The 24465-nt window shown below is 36.6% G+C and overlaps 1 protein-coding gene across 3 annotated transcripts in view; it reads right to left on the bottom strand.

Annotated features, from left to right (window-relative positions):
- The window catches only part of ADAMTS20 (ADAM metallopeptidase with thrombospondin type 1 motif 20), a 180262-nt gene that overhangs the window by 69732 nt on the left and 86065 nt on the right, over window positions 1-24465 (bottom strand). For 2 of the 3 annotated variants that reach the window (XM_040488395.1, XM_040488396.1), the window contains exons 19-28: window positions 19006-19132; window positions 17075-17285; window positions 16753-16917; window positions 16125-16289; window positions 14844-14963; window positions 14162-14269; window positions 13067-13231; window positions 12692-12982; window positions 11826-11987; window positions 10476-10652 (exon numbers count right to left, since the gene is read on the bottom strand). In XM_040488395.1, the coding sequence (XP_040344329.1) occupies window positions 10476-10652; window positions 11826-11987; window positions 12692-12982; window positions 13067-13231; window positions 14162-14269; window positions 14844-14963; window positions 16125-16289; window positions 16753-16917; window positions 17075-17285; window positions 19006-19132 (1691 nt within the window). The remainder of the gene's footprint in view (window positions 1-10475; window positions 10653-11825; window positions 11988-12691; window positions 12983-13066; window positions 13232-14161; window positions 14270-14843; window positions 14964-16124; window positions 16290-16752; window positions 16918-17074; window positions 17286-19005; window positions 19133-24465) is intronic. The other variant, XM_040488397.1, reaches the window with a different exon arrangement.

Raw genomic sequence — 24465 nt, 5'->3', positions numbered from 1 at the left:
TATTTACTAAACCCAAGCATGTGCATACACTAAGATTCAACTCCCGTCTACATATCAAACAGGTCTGCATACATGTCGGCCAAAACCACAGGCGAGAAATGTTAACAGCATTATTTGTAAGTCTCAAATTTAAAACAACTCTAAATGCTTACCAGCTGGATAACCATATAAATCATATTCGTATGTCATACAATTGTATATTCATACTAGATTGCAATGACAAATCACAATTACAACATGAATCTCAATTTTGTGACTCTCAATTTATCCAAGTTCTATTCATGTAAGGTTCAAAGGCAGACAAACTTATCTATGATATTTCATGTTTGAATACAGGTTACCCTCGTGGGGGGGGGGGGGGGGGCAGTGACTACAATAGGGTATATGGGGAATTTCTAGGGAGTGGATATTGATTTGGGTGCTGACTACACAGGTGCATTCACTTTGGAAAATTCATTGAACTGGATCTTTAAAATTTTGCTGGATAGGGGTGCCTGGGTGGCTCAGTCGGTTAAGCATCTGACTTCGGCTCAGGTCATGATCATGCAGTACCTGAGTTTGAGCCCCGTGTCAGGTTCTGTGCTGACAACTCAAGGCCTGGAGCTGCTTTGGATTCTGTGTCTCCCTTTCTGCCCCTCCCCTGCTCGCACTCTCTCAAAAATAAATATTAAAAAAAATTAAAATTTTGCTGGATGTCACATTTCCATAAAAGTTTACTTAAAAAACCCTAGTCCAAATTGATTTCTCTTATACTAGAGTATAACTTGCTTTAGATCTTATTTCAGATTGTTCAATGTGTTATTAGCCTTATACAGTATTAGGGTTTTTAGCTCTTGAAGTAAAAGAATTATTGGGTAAGTGATATTAAGCAAAATACATCAAGTATTTAGGTAATGGGCCTGAATGACAGCCACCTTACCTATTGTTCCATTTAACTCTAAAAACCGTTTTTTGGTAGTCACTGTTTTTATGCCAAGAAAATTAAATCTTGTTTCTTGACATGTTAACTTGCCATAGCACACGCAGTGAATTCATAGGAGTCTTGATCCAAACCTAGACATTCTACCACCACAATGGTACTCCATACCACAAGATCTAGGATAAACTTAATATGTAAATTGCAGAAGGCTTGAGATTAATGACCTCTCTCCAAACTCTTCTGGTAAAAGAAAGTTTACATTTCTCTTGGTGAAGTCAAGAATATATTCCCTTATGTAAGACTAATACAAAACCAGCTTATGCACCATCAATCTGCAGTTTGTAACCCTAGGGCTCTCAAAGTAACTTCTCGACTGAGAAGACTTGATGGACCTTTCTCTTTATTCTCTGGACAATAAATTTCTTCACAGGATGTTCTCTTGTGTATCTTTTCCTTCCATCCTCCAAATGCCATCTCACCTTTTGACCAAAAGTAGTCCCATCAATACCTCTACTGGCTCTTCCCCACAACTTGAATGTTGTAACTATACATATGTAAATAACTGAATGGTCCCTAAATCATCACCCTTAAAAAGATCCCCCTCTTGGACTTCCCATCTCCAACCTGTCTTATTTTCAATGTGCTTATATTTTATGATGAGGATTGTCTGATAATCTTCCTAGAACACAGCTTTCACACCCACTCCGAAAAATTCAATGATTTAATATATTTACAGAATTTTTAAATTTTTAAAAATCTCAAACATGATCCCTATTGATCCTCCATGATAATCTCAAGTCGTATTTTTTTCAAGGTTTAAACGCCATTTAGTTCACAGTGTAGTTTTAGTTTCATGTGCACAATTTAGTGATTCAACACTTGCATACAACACCCAGTGCTCATCCCAAGTGCCCTCCTTAATCCCCATCACCTATTTAACCCATCTCCCCACCCACCTCCCCTCAGGTAACCATCAATTTGTTCTGTGAGTCCATTTCTTGGTTTGCCTCTTTTCCCCCTACCCCACGTTAATGTTTCTTAAATTCCACATAGAAGTGAAATCACATGGTATTGGTCTTTGATTGACCAAGTCATATTTCCAACCCTCCTCTCTGAAATGAGCCACTGTTTCTGGTGTCTGGCATTGCTAAGGAATGGTCTCCTACCCAAGTTCCTACCGTCAAGGCCAAAGCCTGCAACTGAAAGTATACTTCCTGACTTCCCCTAACATGTTTCTGCCTTGGGTGTTTTTTTTTTTGTTTGTTTGTTTGTTTGTTTTGCATGAACTGTGAGAGTCCCTTGAGAAGATATTATCTTTAGTTTTCTACAATTCCTAACCTAGTGCCTGATACAGACAGCCTTTTAATGATCTTGAATGGATAGAGGATTTTTTTTTTTTTTGGCAGTTCAGTGGCACCCATTCCCTTCATAGTTACTTCCACAATCTGAGTTTCCCCGGGTCACTACTGCAAAATAAAAACCCAGGAAAATAAAAATTCAGGACAGTCTTAGAAGATCACTTTAGAACTTCGTTAACAACTGGTAGAACTTATATGGGCTACCAGAAACTTTGCAGTATTTCATCTCTCACAAATGTATATCATGATGTAGGAGACTTAGTACAAAGCTCCCATTACAATATGATGTGATAAAGTACCTTCTTAAACACATCCTACTAGATTTAGGGTTGAGGCAAATTGGTGCAGGAGCTTAAGAATAATCTTGGGGATGGGAGAGGGAGTACAACCAGGAAGCAAATGTTTTCTGTGGAAATAAAGGTAACTCCAATCTGCTGTAATTATGAAGTTTTAGGGAGGTTACTAAACTTTAGATAGTCATAGATTTCTATGAGGCATGAAGTCTTTTACAAGTCTGAGGTGGCAAGGTGATTCAACGAAGCACCAACAAAATTTCTTACAATCTGTTTATATTTGTTTGCCAACCTGACATGTAACCTACTTTAGGTATCCTGATGGATCTCTCTGCCATTCTGCTTTGGGTACCACCTGCAGTTCATACCTGCCCACTCAAGATGATAAGTGGATTATATGTATAGACCCAACACTCAGTCATGACAAACCTTTGTTTTACGCCCACAGAGTTTTGCTGGCTGTGTTCAAATTAGTAATTCATCTTTACGAACCCCTTTGATAATCCATTACAAAAAGGCTTGTTCCAAATTTTTCTATTTTTCTATAATGAGTGTAATACCTACTACTTTAAAAAACAGACCCATAATTTTTCCTTTAGACACCTAAGAATGGAAGAAAGAGCAATGGTTTTTGGAAGTTTCTTCTTCTTAGAACATTTTTAAACATTTGAAGTGTTTTTAGTATTATGTGATTTGTTACCATAAATATGTCAACTATCAAATTTTTCAAATGTATATTTTTAAAGGTTTCAAGCAAAATTTTCTGATCTGTTTAAATGGCATCCAAATCTTTTGAAGTTTGAGTTTTAACATTATTTGGTAAAGCAAAAATACAAAGTTACAAAACACCACAAGAATCATCCAATTAAAAATGGCCAGAGCACCTGAAGAGACATTCTTCCCAAGATGACCAACAGGCACATGAAACAATGTTCAATATCGCTTATCAGGGAAATCAAATCAAAACCACAAGGAGATGTCACCTTACACTTATCTTTTTGATACAAGTCTTTTGGTAAGTGTTGGGTCAGGCATGGAGAAAAAGGAACCCTTGTAAACTGATGCAGCCACCGTAGAAAATAGTATGGAGGGTCCTTGAGAGATTAAAATAGAACCACCATAAGATCTGGTTATTCCACTATTGATAGTTGTTCCCTCCAAAATGAAAATATTAATTCAAAAAGCTATATGCATCCTTATGTCTATTGAAGCATCTACAACAACCAATACATAGAAGCTACCTAAGTGCCCATTGATGGATAAAGATGTGGTACATACACACAATGGAATATCACTCTGCCATAAAAAGGGTAAGATCTTGCCATTTGTGACAACATGGAGGGATCTAGAAGGTATCATGCTAAGCCAAAGAAGTCAAGGGCAAATGTTATCATACTTATATGTGGAATCTTAAAAGCAAAACTTCTAAGCAGAAACAAACCCATAAATACAGAGGGCAAACCATGACTGCCTGAGGGGGAAGAGGCAAAATGGGTGAAAGGAAGTAGTGGGTATTGGCTTCCAATTATGGAATGAAGAAGTCCCTCAGATAAGCAATACAGTCAATAGCGTTATAATAGCACTGTATGTGACAGGTCATAGCCACACTTGTGGTGAGCACAGCACAGTATAGAGCTGTAGAATCATGGTAGTGTACTCCTGAACCAACACCCTGTGTCCACTCTACTGAAATAAAACAAAATTACAAACTTGAAAAATATAGAATTCATTCTAGTACTTTTCAAGAGCTGAAAGACATTATAGAAAGTGAAAATTTGTTACAATTTTTTTTGTATAATCGGTAATTATACTTAAAGTCAGTCACTAATATACAACAGAAACACCCAGTGATAAACTTTTTTCTGTAAGAAGGTATGTATTTCCATGAAATAATTTTTTCAGCTACGGAAGCTACGGAAGTCACATATTGGGATAAACCAGAGTTTTGAACTTCTGTAACAGTGTTGAACCAAGATTTTCAAAACTAATGAAACACCATCCTACTTTTTTATTTTGATCCAGCACAAGCAGGGAAGAGGCAGAGAGAGAGGGAGACAGAGAATCTCAAGAAGGCTCCATGCTGCCAAAGCAGAGCCCAGTGTGGGGCTGGAACCCACAAAGCCATAAGATCATGACCTGAGCTGAAACCAAGTCAGATGCTTAACTGAGCCAGCCAGTACTCCCTTAAAATTAATTCCAGTCTCATCAACAAAGTGTTACATTCATTTCAGGGATGCAATAGAGTGATTCAACAATTCCATACTTCATCCAGTGCTCATCACAAGTGCACTCCTTAATCCCTATTATCCTATCCCTTTTTAAAAATGAAATTACTCCTGAGGCGCCTGGGTGGCTCAGTCAGTTAAGCATCCAACTTCGGCTCAGGTCATGATCTCCCAAGTCCGTGAGTTCAAGCCCCAAGTTGGGCTCTGTGCTGACAGCTCAGAGACTGGAGCCTGCTTCAGATTCTGTGTCTCCCTCTCTCTTTGCCCCTTCCCCACTCCCACTCTCAAAAAAAATAAACATTAATATGCATTTAAAGAAATAAAAATGAGATTACTCTAACAGTTTTATAGATTTGTAATGTATTTGAGAAATGTTACCTATGATCAAAATAGAGAACAGTCTAGAAAACGTCAAAGAGACACTTTACAACATTAATGTCAAAACCTTTGTTGTTCCTGTGATTATATAGGAACTAAAATGGTTTTCTCAAACTACTGAAAGTTGACAAATACAATTAGGGTATCTAAATGCACTAATATTAACAATGCCTATATATCCTACATAAACAGAATCAGAGTACAGAGATATTGTAGAGTACTGAGAGTATGTTCTTATAAAACATCTAAAAATCTATTTCCAGAGATTCTTAACCATTCCAACCATTATGTCTGGGAATACAGAATTATCAACACATGTCCATTTTAATATAGATGTGTAAAGAAAAACAGAATATCACCATTTCATGTTTTTTTTTTAGAGTTAACATTCTAACTTCATTCAGTATAAAACACAAGTCTCTTATGATCTCATCAGTATATATCTACTTAAATTTTTTCTAGGTTTTCCATTTTAAACTTACAAGGCCCATTTGTGTCTCCAAGATTATCTTCATACCATCCTCTATCTTGGCGCATGCTCTCCCTTTTGGTGAGGCATGAAAGCCACCTACATCAAGGAGGCAGATGCCCAAATTATGCAAAAACAATTCTCACATAGGGACTTAGGACACCACACATTTCTTGCCAGGCTATAATGAAATATATCCTACTAGTTAGGCTTTCTAGAAAAATCTGTCAAAATTATGTTTTCAAGTACAATCCTCATCACTAATTATTGGATAATTACAGTGTATTAAGGTCCCAGTATTATGAGTCTGCAATATTATAAATCACATAGTTACTGAAATGAAAGAGGAATCCAGTTCTGCATTCTGACCATTTGTTTATGTAGTACATTCATCACTAAACTGAAAACTTCTTGTATGCAGGGATTGTGCCTGATTTATCTAGTGCCCAGTGTCTAACCTGTAGGGGATGCACATTACCTTGGTGACAGCCCATGATGTATAGTAGAAAGATATAGCAACAAATGGAAACAGTTTAATACTTCCTGATAAAGTATGTTCAACCATAACATGGAATAAAATAGGTTTCCAGCTTTTTACTACGGTTATGTAGATCTTTTCCAAATATAAGAAAATAAATTACTATAGTTTTACTGAATTCTCCACTCCACAAAGAATTGACAGTTTCTTGAACCATTTCCCAACACATTACCTTTCCCCTGGCTGCTGCTGGCCTTAGGGAGAGGCGGTAACAAGTTTCTTTCACCCAGAGTGAGAGCCCCAGTGGAAGAAGCCTCCCAATCCCTGCCCTGAGACCCTCAACGTTCTTTTGTTACAGGAGACTGTGAACTTGACAGTATAGATTTACTAGGTATATGCTGGTACCACATGCTCATTGCTAAAAGTGCTTCTCTTGGTTGCATTCTCTGTCACATTAGAGATTACAGATACAAGCCTCTGTATACATTTAAAAAAAGAAACACTTTGGGAGAAAGTCCTAGAATCTAGAAGATTCAAATATCAAGCTGTCTTTTTTTAATGAGTTGTCTCGTGGGAGTGCCTGGGTGGCTCAGTCGGTTGAGCGTCTGACTTCAGCTCAGGTCATGATCTCACAGCTCTGTGAGTTCGAGCCCCGCATTAGGCTCTGTGCTGACAGTTCGGAGCCTGGAGCCTGCTTCCCATTCTGTGTCTCCCTCTCTCTCTGCCCCTAACCCACTCGCATTCTGCCTCTGTCTCTCTCAAAAATAAACATTAAAAAAAATTTTTTTAATGAGTTGTCTCGTTTTTGGAGGAAAAAACAATTCTTAACAAAAAGACAAAAAATAAGTTCTTTAGTTCTGTTGGATCATTAACCCTAGAACACAATGGGATGCCTATTTTCTTACCAAACATGACTTCATTTTATGTAGAGAATAAAAGCATTCTAGGAAAATGAACCCATTAAAAGAGATAATGGGAAAATAAGTTATTATGAATTTACTTAAAGGGCATTTGCTAGAACAGTTTGACTACATATGTAACATTAATAGACATGCAACAGAAGAGAAAAACAAAACTTTTACTCACCTTTTAAGGACCATCTTGGTCATGAGCACATCTATTTTTTACTAAATAATGTGACACCATAAATTTTTATTGTTTATAATATATAGAAATATAAAAACTTCTAGTATTTAAAATTGATAGCTTAACAATAGATCTTGTTTTTAAAATGCCAATGTTAGTTTCTAACAGATTTAAAATATTAATAGCTTAAAACTCAAATTATTAACACCATGTACTATTCAACAATTAAATGTTTAATAAGAAATTAATGATTTGTTAATTTAAGAAAAACAGCACCAAGAGAAAAGAGGCTTTCATTACAATACAGGATCTATTCAGAGACTTAAAACATTTCAGGTATTGATCCAAGTAGTAAAAATACAACATACATACGAATTATGCAAAGCACAAAGCCACAACACACGTCATTAATAAACAAGGGTTAAAATAGAATCATTTCACATGGACTAATCACAAAAATAGTCATTAAATTAACAGACATATGTTAAGATTTATTTCTTTAATCATGCTCATAAATTACAAGATTTTCCACAAGATGGAGCAAATCTAAATGTGTATTTACAACTTTCTTCCTAGTCACATTTAAATGATTTAACACTTTACAATTTTACTTTAAAATGAAATGTTTGAGATTTCATGTCATTCCTGTATGTATATGTATACATATACACACACATTTGTAATTTTCTAACCTAGTGTATATGATCTGCTGAAATTAAAGTTACCCTTGAAAGAACATTAACCTGATATGTTAATAAGAGGTATTCTGAAGTTTGGCTAATATGTAGCAACACAAAGAGGTAAAAGGTTATATCTAGTTCTAACAACAACAACAACAACAACAACAAAAACCATTTCAGATCCCTTAAACTCTTTTAATATAAAAGGCTAATTTAAGGAATAAAATTCTTCATATAATAAAAGAAATCCAGGCACTTTAATATGTGTGTACTTTATACCTATAAAAAGTGAATAAATAAGTGTGTAAAAACTCTGATATAAACATTGTGATTTTAAAATTTTCATCTTCAATTTCTGAGAAAAAGACACTACAATTCCTCACTAGTGCAGAGTGTGAATTATTCAGTGAGATCCTTTTGGAATAGACACGCAGTAATGAAGAACTGTGTACTTCTGTGTTACTTTTTTGTAACTGGGTATTTTCTTGCTTATTGGTTTTTGTGAGGCTGAAAAAGTTATCCATGCACACAACCTTACTGAACATTCAGGTTTCTCACTTACAATTTACATACAAAAAGAGCATGACACAAATATATCGGAATACAGTATTAGATGACTTCCAACACAGTATATAAACATTGTGTGATACTGTATACCTTAGACTTACACAACGTTCTATGCCAATTGTATCTCAAAGCTGGAAAGAAATTGTGTAAATCCGATACCGAGTATGTAGAGAAGGCTGACAAACCTCGTAGGAGGTTTTAAAATACTGAAGAATGAAAAACACTGAAAACTGACCCCAAATGAATATTTATAATTCTAATAGTCTATAACTTTCAGTATTTTATGCTAAATTTAAAAAGCATTATGTTTATTACATAGAGCAGGCATCAGCAAACTTTTCCCAAAAGGGGCCAAACAGTAAATATTTCAGGCTTTAAGAGCCAGTCTCTATTACAATAACTGTAGTACCAAAAGCAGCCATGGGTAACACTTTGAAAACAAAAAAGTGTGGATGACTGTTCCTATAAAACTTATTTACAAAAATAGGCAATAGGCCAGATTTGATCTAGGGCCATAGTCTGCTGACCCCTCAAACAAAAAATATCACTGAAACAATTTTAGGTACTTCAGAAATAAATGCCATTACAATTTAACCCTCTAAGTGGTTAGGAGTCTGCTTTCCGAATTGGGACAAAACTCCAAGAAACAATCCATAGCCTTATTAAGAACTAGGCTTGTAATGTCAAAAAAATGAAGGACACCGTAACAGATCTAGTAAAGAGAAGGTGAATTTCCACTAAGATAGTTGACCTAAAAAGATATCTTTCTATAGTGAGTTCCTATATTATTTCAAATCTCTCCAACTAGACTATAAAACTCCATAGGAGTAAGAAATCGGTCTTGATTTCTGTTACACTACCTGGATATAGATGGTCAATATTTTACTAAGTAAATATGTGAATGCCTTCTATGGCAAAATAGGTTTACGTTAGTTCCAACAAAGTGATGCAGCAGTTTAAGATCCTCCTATAATGTTAAACTTTCCTGTCGTTTTCCATCAGTCACACTGACTACAGAGAGGCATTTCAGCCTGAACTAGAACTTGACCTACTCTTCTAATAGGAATTGGAACTTTTGTTCATATCACATTGTAAAGCTTTGACTTGGGGAAAGCAAACCAAGTGCAGACATCAGGGTTGGATCATAAAGCCAGAGTTATAATTATTTTCCAAGTAAAGAACTGTAGAGCTTTATAGAGACAGACTCACAACAGTTCTTCAGTTGGAAAAAGTATACTTGATTGTTCATGATTTAAAATATGAAAGGTGACCAAATTGTTCATTTCAACATATTTATATATTAATTATTCTTCAAAGCCTGGATATTTGAAATGTACTTAAATAAACCAGTCATGAACAATACTTATGAATTTTGTCTATGGCTTCAAAAAAAAAAATAAATTAAAACATCCCCAAAACGTAACTCCACACAGTGGAAGATTCATATAAATTACTATACAAGTATTTTTCTGTGATGTATGTAACAAACTTTAACAATTCACTTTAAATTTCTCTTTTAATATTTTCACATTTCCAAACAAAATACTAAGTTTAACAATGATAAAAAAAGACAGTTTTAAAGAATGTTATTTGCTTTTGGATCAGTTACTAGACATTGACAGACAAAAGCCACGTACAGTTATACACTTAAACAAGACACAGCCTTAATTTGCCATTGTAACAAGCACAATGTTAACATTATTTACAAATGTATACAGTGAAACAATTATAATTAGAGGACAAGCCAAAGATGTACTGGAGGAAAATATGTCCATTAGAATAGTGCTATGGTTCAAAATTCACTTGTAAAAAAATAAATACATCTAAGATTATATATATTACATTACTTGAAACTGAATGGATTCTTCTTCCAAACTATCAAATTTAGTGACATAAGCCAAGATGACCAGTGATCTGCTTAAAAAATAAGATAGAGTGTGCACCACAATGTATAAAGAAATTAAGGTAAAAGGGTCACAGTAAAACACAACAAAATGGACAAAAATAAGAACACTATCGTACCGACTTCCATGGTCCCCGATGCCATGATACGTCACCAGGGCAAGCATGCACATGACACTGCACCACACTAGGTGGCTTGCTTAAGATCTCACAGTTTTGCTCTTGTGACATTTGGCCATTGGGAAACTGACATATTACGAATCTTGATTTTATTCCTCCTCCACATGTTTGTGTACACTAAAAATAAGAAAATTCAAAACTATGTGGTTTGAAAGACAGTATTATATTGCTTAATTCACTGTTTCATACCTAAGTCGTAATGCTAGAGTTTTCTCCCTGAGTAAAAAAGTGTTAGTTCTATAATTCAAAAACTAGACAAAATGTTGAGAATTATACCATAAGATGTTGCATTAAGATATCAAGGGTCTATAAGGTAGACAAGTCAAATAAAACTGATTTAATAATTAACTACATAATTTATGGTAGCCTATCAATAGATACCTGGCTAGCCATGAAAGCTAATAAGATCTAAATTTGTAAACAGGGAAAGATGTTCAGTATGTGTTACGTGACAACAGCAGGGGGCAAAGAAGCCCATGTAATATGATTCTATTTGTGGAACCCACGCAAGAAGAAAAGTCTGGAAGGAAATGTATCAAAAGTTAAAAGTTCTCATCTCTTCGTAATTTTTCATATCGTTTGAGTTTTTACAATGAGCATGCCTAAAGTCAGGAGTAAAAATACCATTTTCATTTTGGAAATGGTAAAAGAACTTTTTAAAATGTACTTGATATTGGCACCTGTTCAGAAATGTATCTTTAATCAATGATTTCCAAATACTCTGGGGAAATATATACTAAAACCCATTAAAAATATTTGACTAGGTGGTTTATTTTGTTTATCTAAAGCCAATATAAGTCTTAATCTTTTTCATGCATAATATAGGTGGAATTAGTATTCATTACAATGGCTTTAAAAATTATTCTTCCTATCTCCAGTGTCTAGAAGAATGCCAGCACATGAAGTGCTTGATAATTGGCCCCCTTTTGCTCAGAAAATTCACTAAATGAATGGCTCAGTAATAAGACACAAGCATGGACAATAGAGCAGTCTAATTTTGTATCTTTAGATCAACCATATTTTCTAAGAAAACAATAATATACTAGTTTTAGAAAGGTATTAGTTTCAGACATATTGGCATGCATAGGAGATTCTGTTAAAAAAAAATCTGGACTAGTTTCCTATTGCAAATGAGTGATTTAGTCTATTAGAAGAACTTGATTTTACTAAAAATAAATCTTTCTGTATAGTATAGTGAAGTTATATCATCCAACAGGAACAGGGTGAAGTACTCAACTTTCAGTCTTGAGAGATGTTATCATCTCTGCAAGTTTAGAAAATGGGACTTACTTCTCCCCAGCTTCCAAAGTTCCACCGCGGACAAGGTCCTGAATCGCAGCGCTTGGACTCTGGGGGCCTCGCGGCCGCATCGCAGTAACCGGCACTTCGTCCGTTTTCATCCTGGCAGACCACGACTCTGTGCTGCACGCCTCCCGCACAGCTACTGGAGCACTGACAAGGAGGACACACACACACCGGAGACACCGCAGCGTCAAATTACACGGTGAAAAGGCATCGGCATTCTGACTCTCCATTCTAAAATCCCCATCACTGGGACAATCTCAATCGAGAAACTCTGCCAGAAACATGAGCGTACTTGGATTTGTCGATGAAAAGGTGCAACAGTAAAGCTGGCAAGAGCAAATTCACCCCGTTCCTGGGTGTGAAGTAAAAAGGAATTAAAGTTTTAAGATCTCACTAGGAAGGAATTAAAAAAAAAAAAAGAAAAAGATTAAGTCTCTCAGCTTTGATACTGCTATTTTTTTGTCTCCTAACTTTTATGTAAAAACAAAAGGCTGTAATTGCCTTTTGTAGTTTCATGATTGTATACCAGCTTACTGCACTCTTCACGTAATTTCTAGGTTTGATTTTTCTTCACAGTCTTAACCTATTAGAAGCTTTTTATTATAATGCACTCCAACCAGATTGCTTTTAAGTGCATTCTTCTGTAATCATAATATCACATTAGTGTATAATTCAATGAGAACTCTGGGGATTTGTAATTTGCATCAAAAATCGCTTAATCCTTTTACGATTTAAACTATTGATCTTCAGATAAATTTAGCATTAAAAGTATTTGATGTCATTACATACCTATCTGTTAAAAGGCTGTAACAAAATTACAGAATTAATATAACTCAATAGAGACGGCTTACTGATCCCCACGGTCCTGTTCTCCATTGATTTCCGCTGATTGACAGATGGACCCTCTGATTTTGATTATCTTCTGGTTTGTGAGTTAATGGAAAATTCCTGCCTGGAAAACGGCTTGGCTGCTCAGAGGAACTTGGAAAGTGACTGTACATGGGTGGGCAGGCTGCCAGGTTACATTCTTGTTCGATCAAAGGGCGAATTGCAGGGTCACAGTAATTCTCATTAATTGGCTGATGGTAGTTGATGCATAAAACTTGTCGAGTTGTTTTTCCATGGCCACAGGAAGCTGAACACTGATCACAAATTTAGCCAACATTTGTAATGTAGTAAGTTATATTATACTAAATATTATTTTTTTTTCTCCTAAAAATACTTACAGGTGACCAATTCCCAGTTTGCCACTCTCCACAAGGGTTAAAACAGACAGATATTTCAGCAGGTCGGGGTAAATGGGCACAAAAGGATTCATCTGCTATTCCATCATAAGCATCACGACAGCTTACATAGCGGGCTTGATTACCTCGTCCACAAGACACAGAGCACTTAAAAAAATAAAAGGATTATACCAACAGGTTACATAGTAGCCCTCCCAAGTAGCTTTTGCTCCAATGTCTAAAACATGCTTCTTGGAAAAAAATTGTAAACCGAGTCAAGTAGAGTCAGAGCAATGAATCCCCCTGATCAGTTCAGATCATAAATTTCACCAACAAGATATCTGCAGTGAGAACAAGATACTACTTCTTGGGATACTGATTATTATTTGCTAAAAAAGATACAGAAAACATTTCATAAGACAGCTTATTTTAGGGGTGAATGGGTGGCTCAGTCAGTCAAGCATCCAACTTTGGCTCAGGTCATGATCTCAGTCTGTGAGTTCGAGCCCCACATGGGGCTCTTGCTGACAGCTCGGAGCCTGGAGCCAGATTCAGATTCTGTGTTGCCCTCTCTCTCTGCCCCTCCCCCACTCATTCTGTCTCTCTCTCAAAAATAAACAAAAATTTAAAAGTCAGCTTACTTTAAGTAATTTTAAACACCTAACAGAGTCTAAATGATCCCATAAATTATTCAGAGAATACGTGAAGCTTACAAATATAGCTTCTAAGTAAGATTAAAGCAAACCATATACTCCGAAGACATTAACGTTTTCAGTCTAGAAAAACATGAAAATGTGGATAGCTTAAATGAAGGCTGATAAAAAGCCTAATTTCACACCTGCTTCATATAAATATTATCATTCCCCTTTTGTGGATTAGAAAACAGACCCAGAAAACTTCCATTTCTTGCCCAGAGACACAGCACTCCCAAAAGATACAGCAGGATTTAGCCATTACATCATTTCAGAACCCCACGCCACTCATCAAACTACCTGAGAATGAACGCATAACATTCATTTGGCTAACCTAAAGGAACCATTTTGATGTATGATGGAGGCTTTTAGACAAACACTGTACTTCTTAAAGGATTTCACTTACTGGGGTCCAAGAACCATGTCGCCACTGAGCTATCTTTCCCATGGGAATAGCTGGCAATGAAGTGGCCCCAATTTTAGGAATAACTGGGCAAGGCATAACCGAACAGTCCTGTTCAAAAGAAAAATGCATCTCAAAATATCAGTAAGTTCATCACTCTAATTTATGTCAAATTCTATACTTCATTTCTTCTTCTGCACGTCTAATTTAAAAAGGCTGAATTACAAGTTAGTGATGCAAAAGTTTTTATTTTTCAGAAGTACAAAGTACTGTCAAGGGCTCCCAGTGGGTAGTATAAATCTGAATTATAAAGTTTGGATCATCCTGTCTGATGGTTGAAAGGAAAGAAGCAAAACTAGCACTAAGCTGAAATATCCTGAATGAACATAGGACACTATTTTCAAGTAGTACAAAATACTTTAGAACTTCATATGCACAATAGACACTATCCGTGTGCATTTCAAAGGAAAATACCTAACAAATGAGTGATTCAGTGGCAGATCAAGTGTAAAAAAAGCTACAAAACTGGCAACACCAAAAAAAGATAAATTCTCCAACACACAGGTACACAAACATGTTTTCAAGGGATAGAAGTAGGAAAAAAATATGTATGAAATAAGTTAAATACAGGAATCCTCCTGTAACAAGACTTTTTGTTTACTATCTGCGAAGAGGTGTCCTTTACCTGCCTATCAGTTGGGCGACTAGCTCCGTGGCACGCTCTGTCATCTAAGACTGCGCTGAGTAGCTCATTGACACATTTAACAGCACGCATCTGATACCCTCGTCCACATGTGGCTGTGCACTGAAAGGATAGAAGCACTTATCAAACGCCATTGTTCAAAAGTTGTATACATTTTCTTAATATGGTTAATATACTTCCAGATCTTATTAGTGCTTTATACCAGATTCCACACAAAATCAGCAAATGTAATCCATATATATCATTCCATTTAATATAGATAATAAAATACTGAAGTTAAAATGGACAACTGTTTTATCTTTAAAAAGTTATGTAGGGAGGGCTTAGTTGGTTAAACGTAGGACTCCTGATTTCGGCTCAGTTCATAACCTCCTGGTTAATGAGTTCGAGCCTTGCATCAGACTCTGAGCTGACAGTGCAGAGCCTGCTTGGGATTCTCTCTCCCTCCTTCTCTCCCTCTTCCTCCCCGACTTGTGCTCTCTCTCAAAATAAACTTAAAAAAAAAAATTCTTAAGTTATGTAAAGTAGTGCCTGGGTGGCTTAGTTGGTTAAGCATCCAACTCCTCATTTTGGCTCAGATCATAATCTTGTGGTCATGAGGTGGGATGTTCTCTCTCAAAATAAACCAAAAAAAATAAATAAATAAATAAAAGCTTTGTAAAAATTTCAATAGAGTCTTGATATGTTGGAGGCAGAGTTCATACAATTTAAGAGAACTAAATAATTTTCAAAATCTACCTAGTGTATGTATATATGGCTTTTAATACACTAAATTATCTTCAAAGAGATAATGAAAGATGATCATCAAGTTGAATGAAGAGGAGACAAGGTTTCTTATCCACGGTGACAACCTGCATGGGTTAATGGGCTGCCCATCTTCATCCAGCCTGACCACTGCTCATCCTGCAAATTCCTAGCTGTCTGTTTGGCAAAACTTCTGAACAACAAAACTTAACTCTATCTAAATGCAGTAAAGATAATTTAAGACACAGACAATGAAAATATTTAGAATTTAAACAAAGCTGAAGAATAAATTTGCAGCATTTTAGTGAACAAGTGAAATCAAAAGCAAAGCTGAACTATTTATCACAGCGAAATTGGCACTAAAAAAAATTGTTTAGATAACAGTTCACATTTTAAGGGTATTTTTCCAAGAAGCCAACCCAAATTTAGCTGCATCCATTGAAAGAGTAAAGACACAATAATTGTTCTGCTATTCTATAAAGATGAATTTAACCAGGAAAATTCTTCTCATATACTCACAGAACCCCATGGTCCGACTTGCCAGGAAGCACACGCGTGAAGCTCACACGGTCTTAGAGACTCAGGTTTGGTTCTTGGATTACAGAGACTATCACTCAAGTGGTCTTCATTCAGCTGACACCACACCTGCCGCTGTTTTGTTCCTTTTCCACATGTAACATGACACTGAAATACAAGTGATTATTTTCAATATTAGTTAACACAAATACCTAAAAAAAAAAAAAAAAAAAGATCAATTCACACATTGATATGTACTTGAAAGACCATTCTAAGGACAGTTTCCCTTCACTGCTCCAGAGATATTCAGCAAGTAACGTCAGCCACCTCAATCCCACTGCAGCTGTCCATTTGTTCTAGAAAAAGGTACTAAACTTTAGGTTATGTAAATATCTCAGGGTACTGTCAACACTGGGACTTTCTTATGAAAATGGTTAGAGATTCAACACTAATGTCACCGTTGCCAGATAGTATATGATTTAAATAATTTAAGAACCATTAATTTGTTATTGCCTTGATAATACATTTATAGAGCAAGAACAAATTACTTTTGAGTTCTTTAAAGCCTTCGAGCACAAAGCTTTCCTGTAAAAAATTGTAACAGTTCTTAGCCTCATCTTTTTAATGTTACCTCACTCCACTCACTAGTAGCCCAACTGGGGCAGGAAAATTCATTGCAATTCTCTGTCGTCACGCGGGGAAGCTCTTGGCATTCTCTGTTAGCAAGACGGTGGCCAAAGTTATTTATACAGTAAGATTCTCGAGACCTTTCCCCTCCTCCACAACTCCTAGAACACTGACAAAACAAAACGAAAACAGTGTGACCTATGGGAAGAATGAAGATTTTAACAAAAATATACTTTAATAATTAAATAATTAAATAATAATTAAATAACAAATTTTTAATAAGAAAAGAGAGGCAACTTTTCTTAAGTAATACTGGTTATTTGTACCTGGGACCATTCTGAATAATGCCATCTTGTTAAGACACAATCACCATGGCAGGGTTCTCGTGTGGGAGGTTTAAGTTGGTCACCACAGTAGTGGTCATCTACTGGAACAGTCTGTCCTTTATGAATGGAATACTTCATGCAGTGAACATCTAAGGACCTATATCCTTGACCACAATGGGATGAGCATTCACTTTTGCCAATGATGTGCCACCTAGAAAAAAGGAGGTTATTTTACTTAGGGATGCTAATTAATGCAGTTTAAAAAAAATGGATTCAGGGGCGCCTGGGTGGCTCAGTCGTTTAGGCGTCTGATTTCAACTCAGGTCATGATTTCACAGTCTGTGAGTTTGAGCCCACATCGGGCTCTGTGCTGACAGCTCAGAGACTGGAGCCTCTTTCGGATTCCGTGTCTCCCTCTCTCTCTGACCCTCCCCCGTTCATGCTCTGTCTCTGTCTCAAAAATAAACATTAGAAAAAAATTTTTTTAAAAATGGATTCAGAGAAACTCTTGCATACATTTTTTTAAAATTGTTAAAATTGATGAACAAGCCACCTGAAGATACCTGATATACCATTAATTTCGATGAAAAATTCTGAGATAAACCCAAACTTCCATTTTTATAGATGAGAAAATGAGGCCTAGGGATATGTGTTCACATGGTAGAAATGCTGAACTTTTGATAAAAATAATTTTCCCCACAAATAAAATCTAACTCTTTAAATATATAAAAATGGAGGTTGTCTGGTTAAAGCTGGAGACAGGGAGCCAGCACTATACCTGGTGACTTCATTCTGACTTTTGGTGGTGGTTTGGGAGGTAGGTCCTAGAAACCCCAAGATTTCCCAAAAAAACCTTTGCAAACAACTGGTCTAGATCAAGATTACCCAATTACTTAGTGGCAGGTTTAAGACTGAATATATTTAACTCATCAGGTAGAATCTCACTATGCAATCACTCAAAATGATCAGGGAATATCTGGGAATCTGACTCTATCAGTAAGACAAAGCCTTTAGAAGTTGGAAAACTAGGTTTTTGTAAAGCATATCCCATTTCTCATTCTTGTACTCTGTTTTTAGACAGGTCTGCAGAGAAAACTTTTTTTCTGCAAGTAAGAATCTGCTAGTTTTAGCCAAACTATCCCAATTATATATAGTCTAGCCATCTATCCAGCAATATGGGTGCACCAGTATAATGAAGCAAAGAGTTCACGGAGTTCAATTCCCAGTAGCAACTCAAGGATTACCTGGTGCTTCACTCCATGAGTGGATGAGATTTCTTCAAGCAGTTCTTTCCACTATGTCTTTAAACAACATATACAAAAATTACCATTCTTGCTGAACAAGAGGTTTTGGCCACCCCTGAATCTTAATGGTCACTCGCTAAACGGGGTTGTTCTTAGCTTTACGGTAAGACCAATACACCCCTCTCCCGCAAAAGACAGGAAATTTAGAAGTGGAAACTCCCCTGCCCCATAATCTAGGATCACATTTCTTAATGTTTAATGGACAAAATATTGGGAAGATTGAGGAACCAATCTACTAATTCTTCAATCCTCAAACTTTAAAAGTTTATTGGCTCATGAGTTCACCACCATTCTACAAAATTTATTGTTTCAGATCTTCAAAGCACGGAGTTTAAGATTAGAGTTTACTTATATATTTCATAAATTTGTTTCCATTTCCTAGATAGAAGTTTGAGGTATTCATCAAATACTATGAATAAACTGCCAAGTTCACTTGTCAAGTTTCACAATAAGTTATCGAGCCTGTAATTTTGTATTAGCTGGGACAAAGGATAGACATTAACATACATGGCCATTCAAGCAGGCACTGCACTAGATGCTTTAGATGCTTTACATCTTAGTTCACTTATGGATTTTAACCTGGTTACTTTACACATACACCGATTATATTACACATTTTTTTTTTACCTTAGTTCACAGTCTGTATTGCACCTTTCAGTCACAAACAATGGAAGTGGTAAGTGGTCACATCTCTGATCAGAAACCACCATATGATCACTCTTCCGAACGCAGGCAATTTTTCTTCTATGAAGACCTTGGCCATTGTCAAAGGAAAATTAGAAATCAAAGGAAAAATTCTCTTAAGCAGATGTTGTAGGATTATTTAATTCTGCTAATAGCCTAAAGGATTTAGCTAAGAAAGCAAAAAAAAAAAAAAAAAATTCCAACAGGATAGACTAGCATTTTAGTCAGGAATGACTTTCTAGAGTAAGCAAGCTGAATCCTGGAAGACTGAAAGTTTGCTTAGTAAAGAGACTTAAGGAGGGCAGGCCACATGTGGAGGAGAAAGAAATGCATTAGAGATGGCTGGAGTGGTTGTTAGTGGAGAAATGAGTGGTCAGGGTTGGCAATGATGCTACGTAGTACATTACTGTCCCCCATTATTTGCTTTCCTTTGCCCTAGAAGAAAATTGTACATCTCCACTTGCTACAATGTTACAACTGCCTTTTGGAGGAATATACTTCCTTGTTCATGGACACTGGCTTATGCCAACCAACTGCAAAAGTCTGTGACCTTTCCACTTGTAAGCAGAAGCGCTAAAAGCCATAATATGTTTCTGCCCAGCTCACTTTCCCTTTTCTCTCTGTCTCTAAAACAGCCTTCCACAGGTGGGGTGATCTTTCAGCCTGGAATCATGAATGAAAAGACATGGACAATAAAAAGACCACTGGTTGCCAAGTTTGAGGGGGCATGGAGGGATTTTTAGGGCACTCAAAGTATTCTTCATGATACTGTAATAGTGGCTACACACCATTAAAAATTTGTCAGAACCCATAATATGCACAACACATAGTGAACCCTAACGTGAACTATGGACTTTAAGTATGCATCAATTGTAACAAATGTGCCACATTAATTCAAGATGTTTATAGATGAACTGCAGGGAGGGAGGAGGTGAAAATTTGTGAATTTTCTATACTTTCTGCTCAATTTTTCTATAAACCCAAAACTGCCCTAAAAAGGTGGTCTTAAGTTAAAAATGACATGGATGTAGATACCAAGCTAAGAAGAGTCATAGCCAATTAGCAGCTAAAACACAGCATGAGCAAGAAATAAACTTTTGGTTTTCAAAGCCATTGGATTTGCTGGTTCGTTGTATGCAGTATAACCACAGAAAAAGCAAACTAAGAAGAGATATAATGGGCCCGAGTAGACAGAACTTTACACTTTCTGCAATGCGGAGACAGGAAGACTTTCAGCAGTCAGTGACATGATCAAGTTTCTGTTTCATCAAAGTTCAACTGTATGCTTCCCGTTAGCTAAACATGAACACGCATGTTTATCTTTATTCCTTCCTAAATACCATCTGAAATAACCATAAGGAATTTTGAAAAGGCACTAACCTAAAAGAACAAAAAGATTAAAAAAAGAAACACAGTAGGCAAGAAAAGCAAATTTTAAGTATGAAAAGTAGATGGATACAACTAACAGAGCCAAGAAAGCTGAAACTTAAGCCTATGGAGGGGACAAATGAATAAAGAAACTAACCATTCATGCCAAAGAATAAAAGAAAGTCCCAGGAATTGAAAATACTAAGTTCCTCTGAAGAGGTGGATGTGTGAGGGGTAGGCCTGAAAAAAATGGAGAACTGATTGAAAAGTATTTACAAAGAACAGTTAGACCCCCTACCCTTCTAGTTAAGAGTGGCACTGTCCATTAAAAACAGAATGTGAGCCATGTGTGTGATTTCACATTTTCTAGTAGTCACGTTAAATAAAGTAAAAAGACATAGGCGAAATGAAAATTTATGTTTAGCCTCAAATATCTAAAATATCATTTTATGAATATGAAAACTACAATATATTTTACAGCTTTTTCATACTGAGTTCTCAAATCCATTGGCATTTCACACTTATACCACATTTCAATGGGTGAGCTACATTTGGCTGGTGGCTACCCTATTGGGTAGCAAAGCTCTAGAGAGGTGAACTTAAGGACACAGACATAGCTTAGGGAAGTTGGTGAAGCACTGTGCCCACAAAGGGGGAATTAAGTAAAAGTCTCCATAGTGAGTGAGGAGAACCAGGCCTACTGGAATCTTTCTTTCCATTTCCCTCCAGCATTGAGCCAAATTTATGGTTCCACAGTCTCCCTGCTGATCATTTGAAGATGAAAAGATTCCTCTCTTGAGAGGCTCTTTAGCCCCCCAAAAATCAACTGACAATGACATGTGGGGCTTCTCCCCAATGACACATGAAAGGGTCATTTTGTGATCCATTACTCTATAATGAGGTCTTACTTGACTTGTCTGACCAACACAGAACTTGTAGCATTTTAGCCTTAAATATCAACAGCAAAGTATCAGCAGACATTTCAGGAAATCCACTAACACAAAAGAGACCAAAATAAAAACAAAGACTAAAATGAAACAGGTCAGAGAGAAAATTTAAAGACTATGATTAATATGGTCAGAGACACAGATATTACACATTTATGAAACAAAATCAAGAGGTTATGAGCAAAAACAACCACGTAAATTCAGATCAGTCGAGGAGGTTGAATGTCCAAAATATACACATTTCAGAAAAGTGGAGGAGAAAATTTAATGTGAGGAAATTATCAAAGAAATTATGCAGTAAAATTTCTCAAGTCAAAGAATCCATTTCCAAATGTGAATGCCATCCTAATGACCTAAGAAAATAGATGAAAAAAAAAAAAAAAACACCAACATCAAGGCCAATTGTCCCGAAATTTCACACCACTAGAATTAGAGAGGAGCCACAAAACTACCACAGTGGAAAGTGTCACATAGAAACACAGGCAATCAGAAAAGATGACTGTCAAAATTCTAAAGGACAATCATCTAACTTACAATTTATCCCAAACTGATCAAATGTGAAAGTAGAATAATGCTACTTTCAGATAAGAAAGGTCTCAAAACAAAAACAAAACAAAACAAAAACAAAAAAACACCATAACACCACACCACCACCACAACAAAAAACAACTACCTCTGTTTCTCAAGAATATCCTGAGGAATATGTTCCACCAGTGGGGAAATAAAAGAATTCATGGGATTTAGAAAACCAGAAATCCAACACAAAGTAAAAGAGAATCCCAGAAAAATAATGAAGCAGAAGTTCAAGAGGGTAGCCATGTATCAGGACTAAAAGCAACACAACTGAATTAGAGCAAGAGAAAAGAGGGCCACAATAACAGATGAAAAAGTACAGGAAAATTGAAACGGACAGATTAAGTAATGTACTTGAAAATATGAAGATGAAATTTATAGCTCTCACAAAGTCTGGGAACGGAGGACATTCCATACACAGAAAAGACTGAAGGAATCTCATTTTAGACAAACTAAAAAGTTACACATAAAGAGGGAATATCATCATAGTACACTATGTGGCAAATCAACTAATAGCTTTTCCCCTCTAGCACAACATTATTTAAGAGACCTCTGTGCAGTTCAGACTCCCAAACCATTTCATCAGGTCTTGTCGAACCTTCCATTTGGAGCTTGCTGTTCTTTACTTGGTATGTCCCTCCCCCCGCCCCCCGCCATTTTAGAAGGTTCCTTCACTTACCTGATGTTTGTGCTTGTTCCTAGCTCCCCATATCTACTGCCACAGCCCAGCATGCTTAGTGGGTGCTGCAATGCCGTTCCCTGCTTCCCAAATCTCCATTCCCTTCTGTAAGGCAAATCTAGGGTCCCTCTGTCAAAATCAATGTCTCCTCCTGTGTTACTATTGTTCCTCCTTCCAGTGTTTATCCTAGTCAGTCTTGCACCATCTACAGCAGCCTCCCTCCAGAGACGCTGTCCTGACAAAAACATCTGTTCCCACGCAAGCATTCTGAGTACCACTATCCCAGCATCACAGGACAAGTCTGTGATTTTTTTCCGAAGAGGACACCACCATTTCCTCGGTACCTTGAGGTCAGTTTGTTAGTGTGTCCCTCACATTCTCATCACCTCTATGACTACTGCCTCTGGCAACCCACCTTATTTCAGCTCATTTCCATATGGTTCTAAGAACCCCCCTCCTCTGAATCACTGCTCCCCTAAATTCTCAAACCTTTTCTCTAGGCCCTGTGAGAACTACTTTCCAGTGCATCAAATTTCCCTGCACCTTCAGGCTGAATCTCCTCACAGCCTGTTCCACCTTTCCTGTGGCTCTCTGTGCATACCTGTCACATTACATTCACTACTGTAAGCCAAGAAAATCTACTCGTGCTGGTTTCATCCACCAGAAGGTAAAACTTGAATGCAGGACTGGGGTCTTACTTTGAAACAAAGTAGTCCCTCAAATTTAACTGATTTTTAAAGTATTACACCATTAAGTATACACGATTACAGATTTCCCAAAGACCCCACTCTTCATTTTCTTTCCCTACTCTAAGTGCCCCTGGCTTTTCCATTTCAAACTATTCCTCTTTCAGGGATTCATGCCACCAGTACAAAATATATTTCCCTGTGTTCATGGAAGGAAGACAGAGGAACGGAAGAATGTCAGACCCCTAACACTGGAAGGAGACAGGTTATTAGGAGAGTGTATGGAGGGGAATGGAGGAGAGGGAAACCATATACAATACTACCCCTCATCTTTGGTTTTGCTCTCTGTACTTTCAGTCACCTGCAGTCAACTGTGGTCCAGAAGATGATCCACCTTCTAATGTACCTTGGCAAGGGTCAGTATAGCCTAATGCTGTCACAAAGCTACAGCATTCACCTCACTTCCATCTCATCACAAAAGCATTTTATCACCTCACATCACCACAAGGAGGGGGAGTACAGTACAATAAAGTTTGCAACAACATTCACAGAACTTTTAAGTACAGGTAACCCTTGATCAATATAGGCTTGAACTGTATGGCTCCGTTCACTTTTTTTTTTTTTTTTTGATAAATACACTACTGTACCATAAATGTATTTTCTCTTATGATTTTAACATTCTTTCCTTCAGCTTACTTTACTGTGAAACTACAGCATATAATACATGTAACATACAAAATACATGTTAATCAACTGCTTGTTATCAGTAAGGCTTCCAGTGAAGAGTAACTTATTAGTTAAAATTAGTAGTCAAGAGATATATCAATTTTTAACCGCATGGGTGTTGGTACTCCTAATTCATGTGTTGTTTAAGGGTCGAATGTATATTGTTGTAATTGTTCAATTTTATTACCAGTTAGTGTTAATCTCTTACTGTGCCTAATTTATAGATTAACCTTTATCATAGGTATGTATGTATAGGAAAAAAAACATAGCACCTAAGAGGTTAGATACCATCCTCAGTTTCAAGCATCTAGTGGAGGTCTTCTGGAATGTATCCTCCATCATAAGGGGGGGATGAATGTACAAGTTAGAGAAATTTCTTGTGACAGAGAAAGAATGAAAAAATGCAGTAAGAGAAATTGCCTGA

This window comes from Herpailurus yagouaroundi, unplaced genomic scaffold (assembly GCF_014898765.1).
Source record: "Herpailurus yagouaroundi ecotype Mexico unplaced genomic scaffold, PumYag 166, whole genome shotgun sequence".
NCBI lineage: Eukaryota > Metazoa > Chordata > Mammalia > Carnivora > Felidae > Herpailurus > Herpailurus yagouaroundi.
Note: the sequence above shows the minus strand (reverse complement) of the source record. Positions and strands in the feature narration are given on the sequence as shown.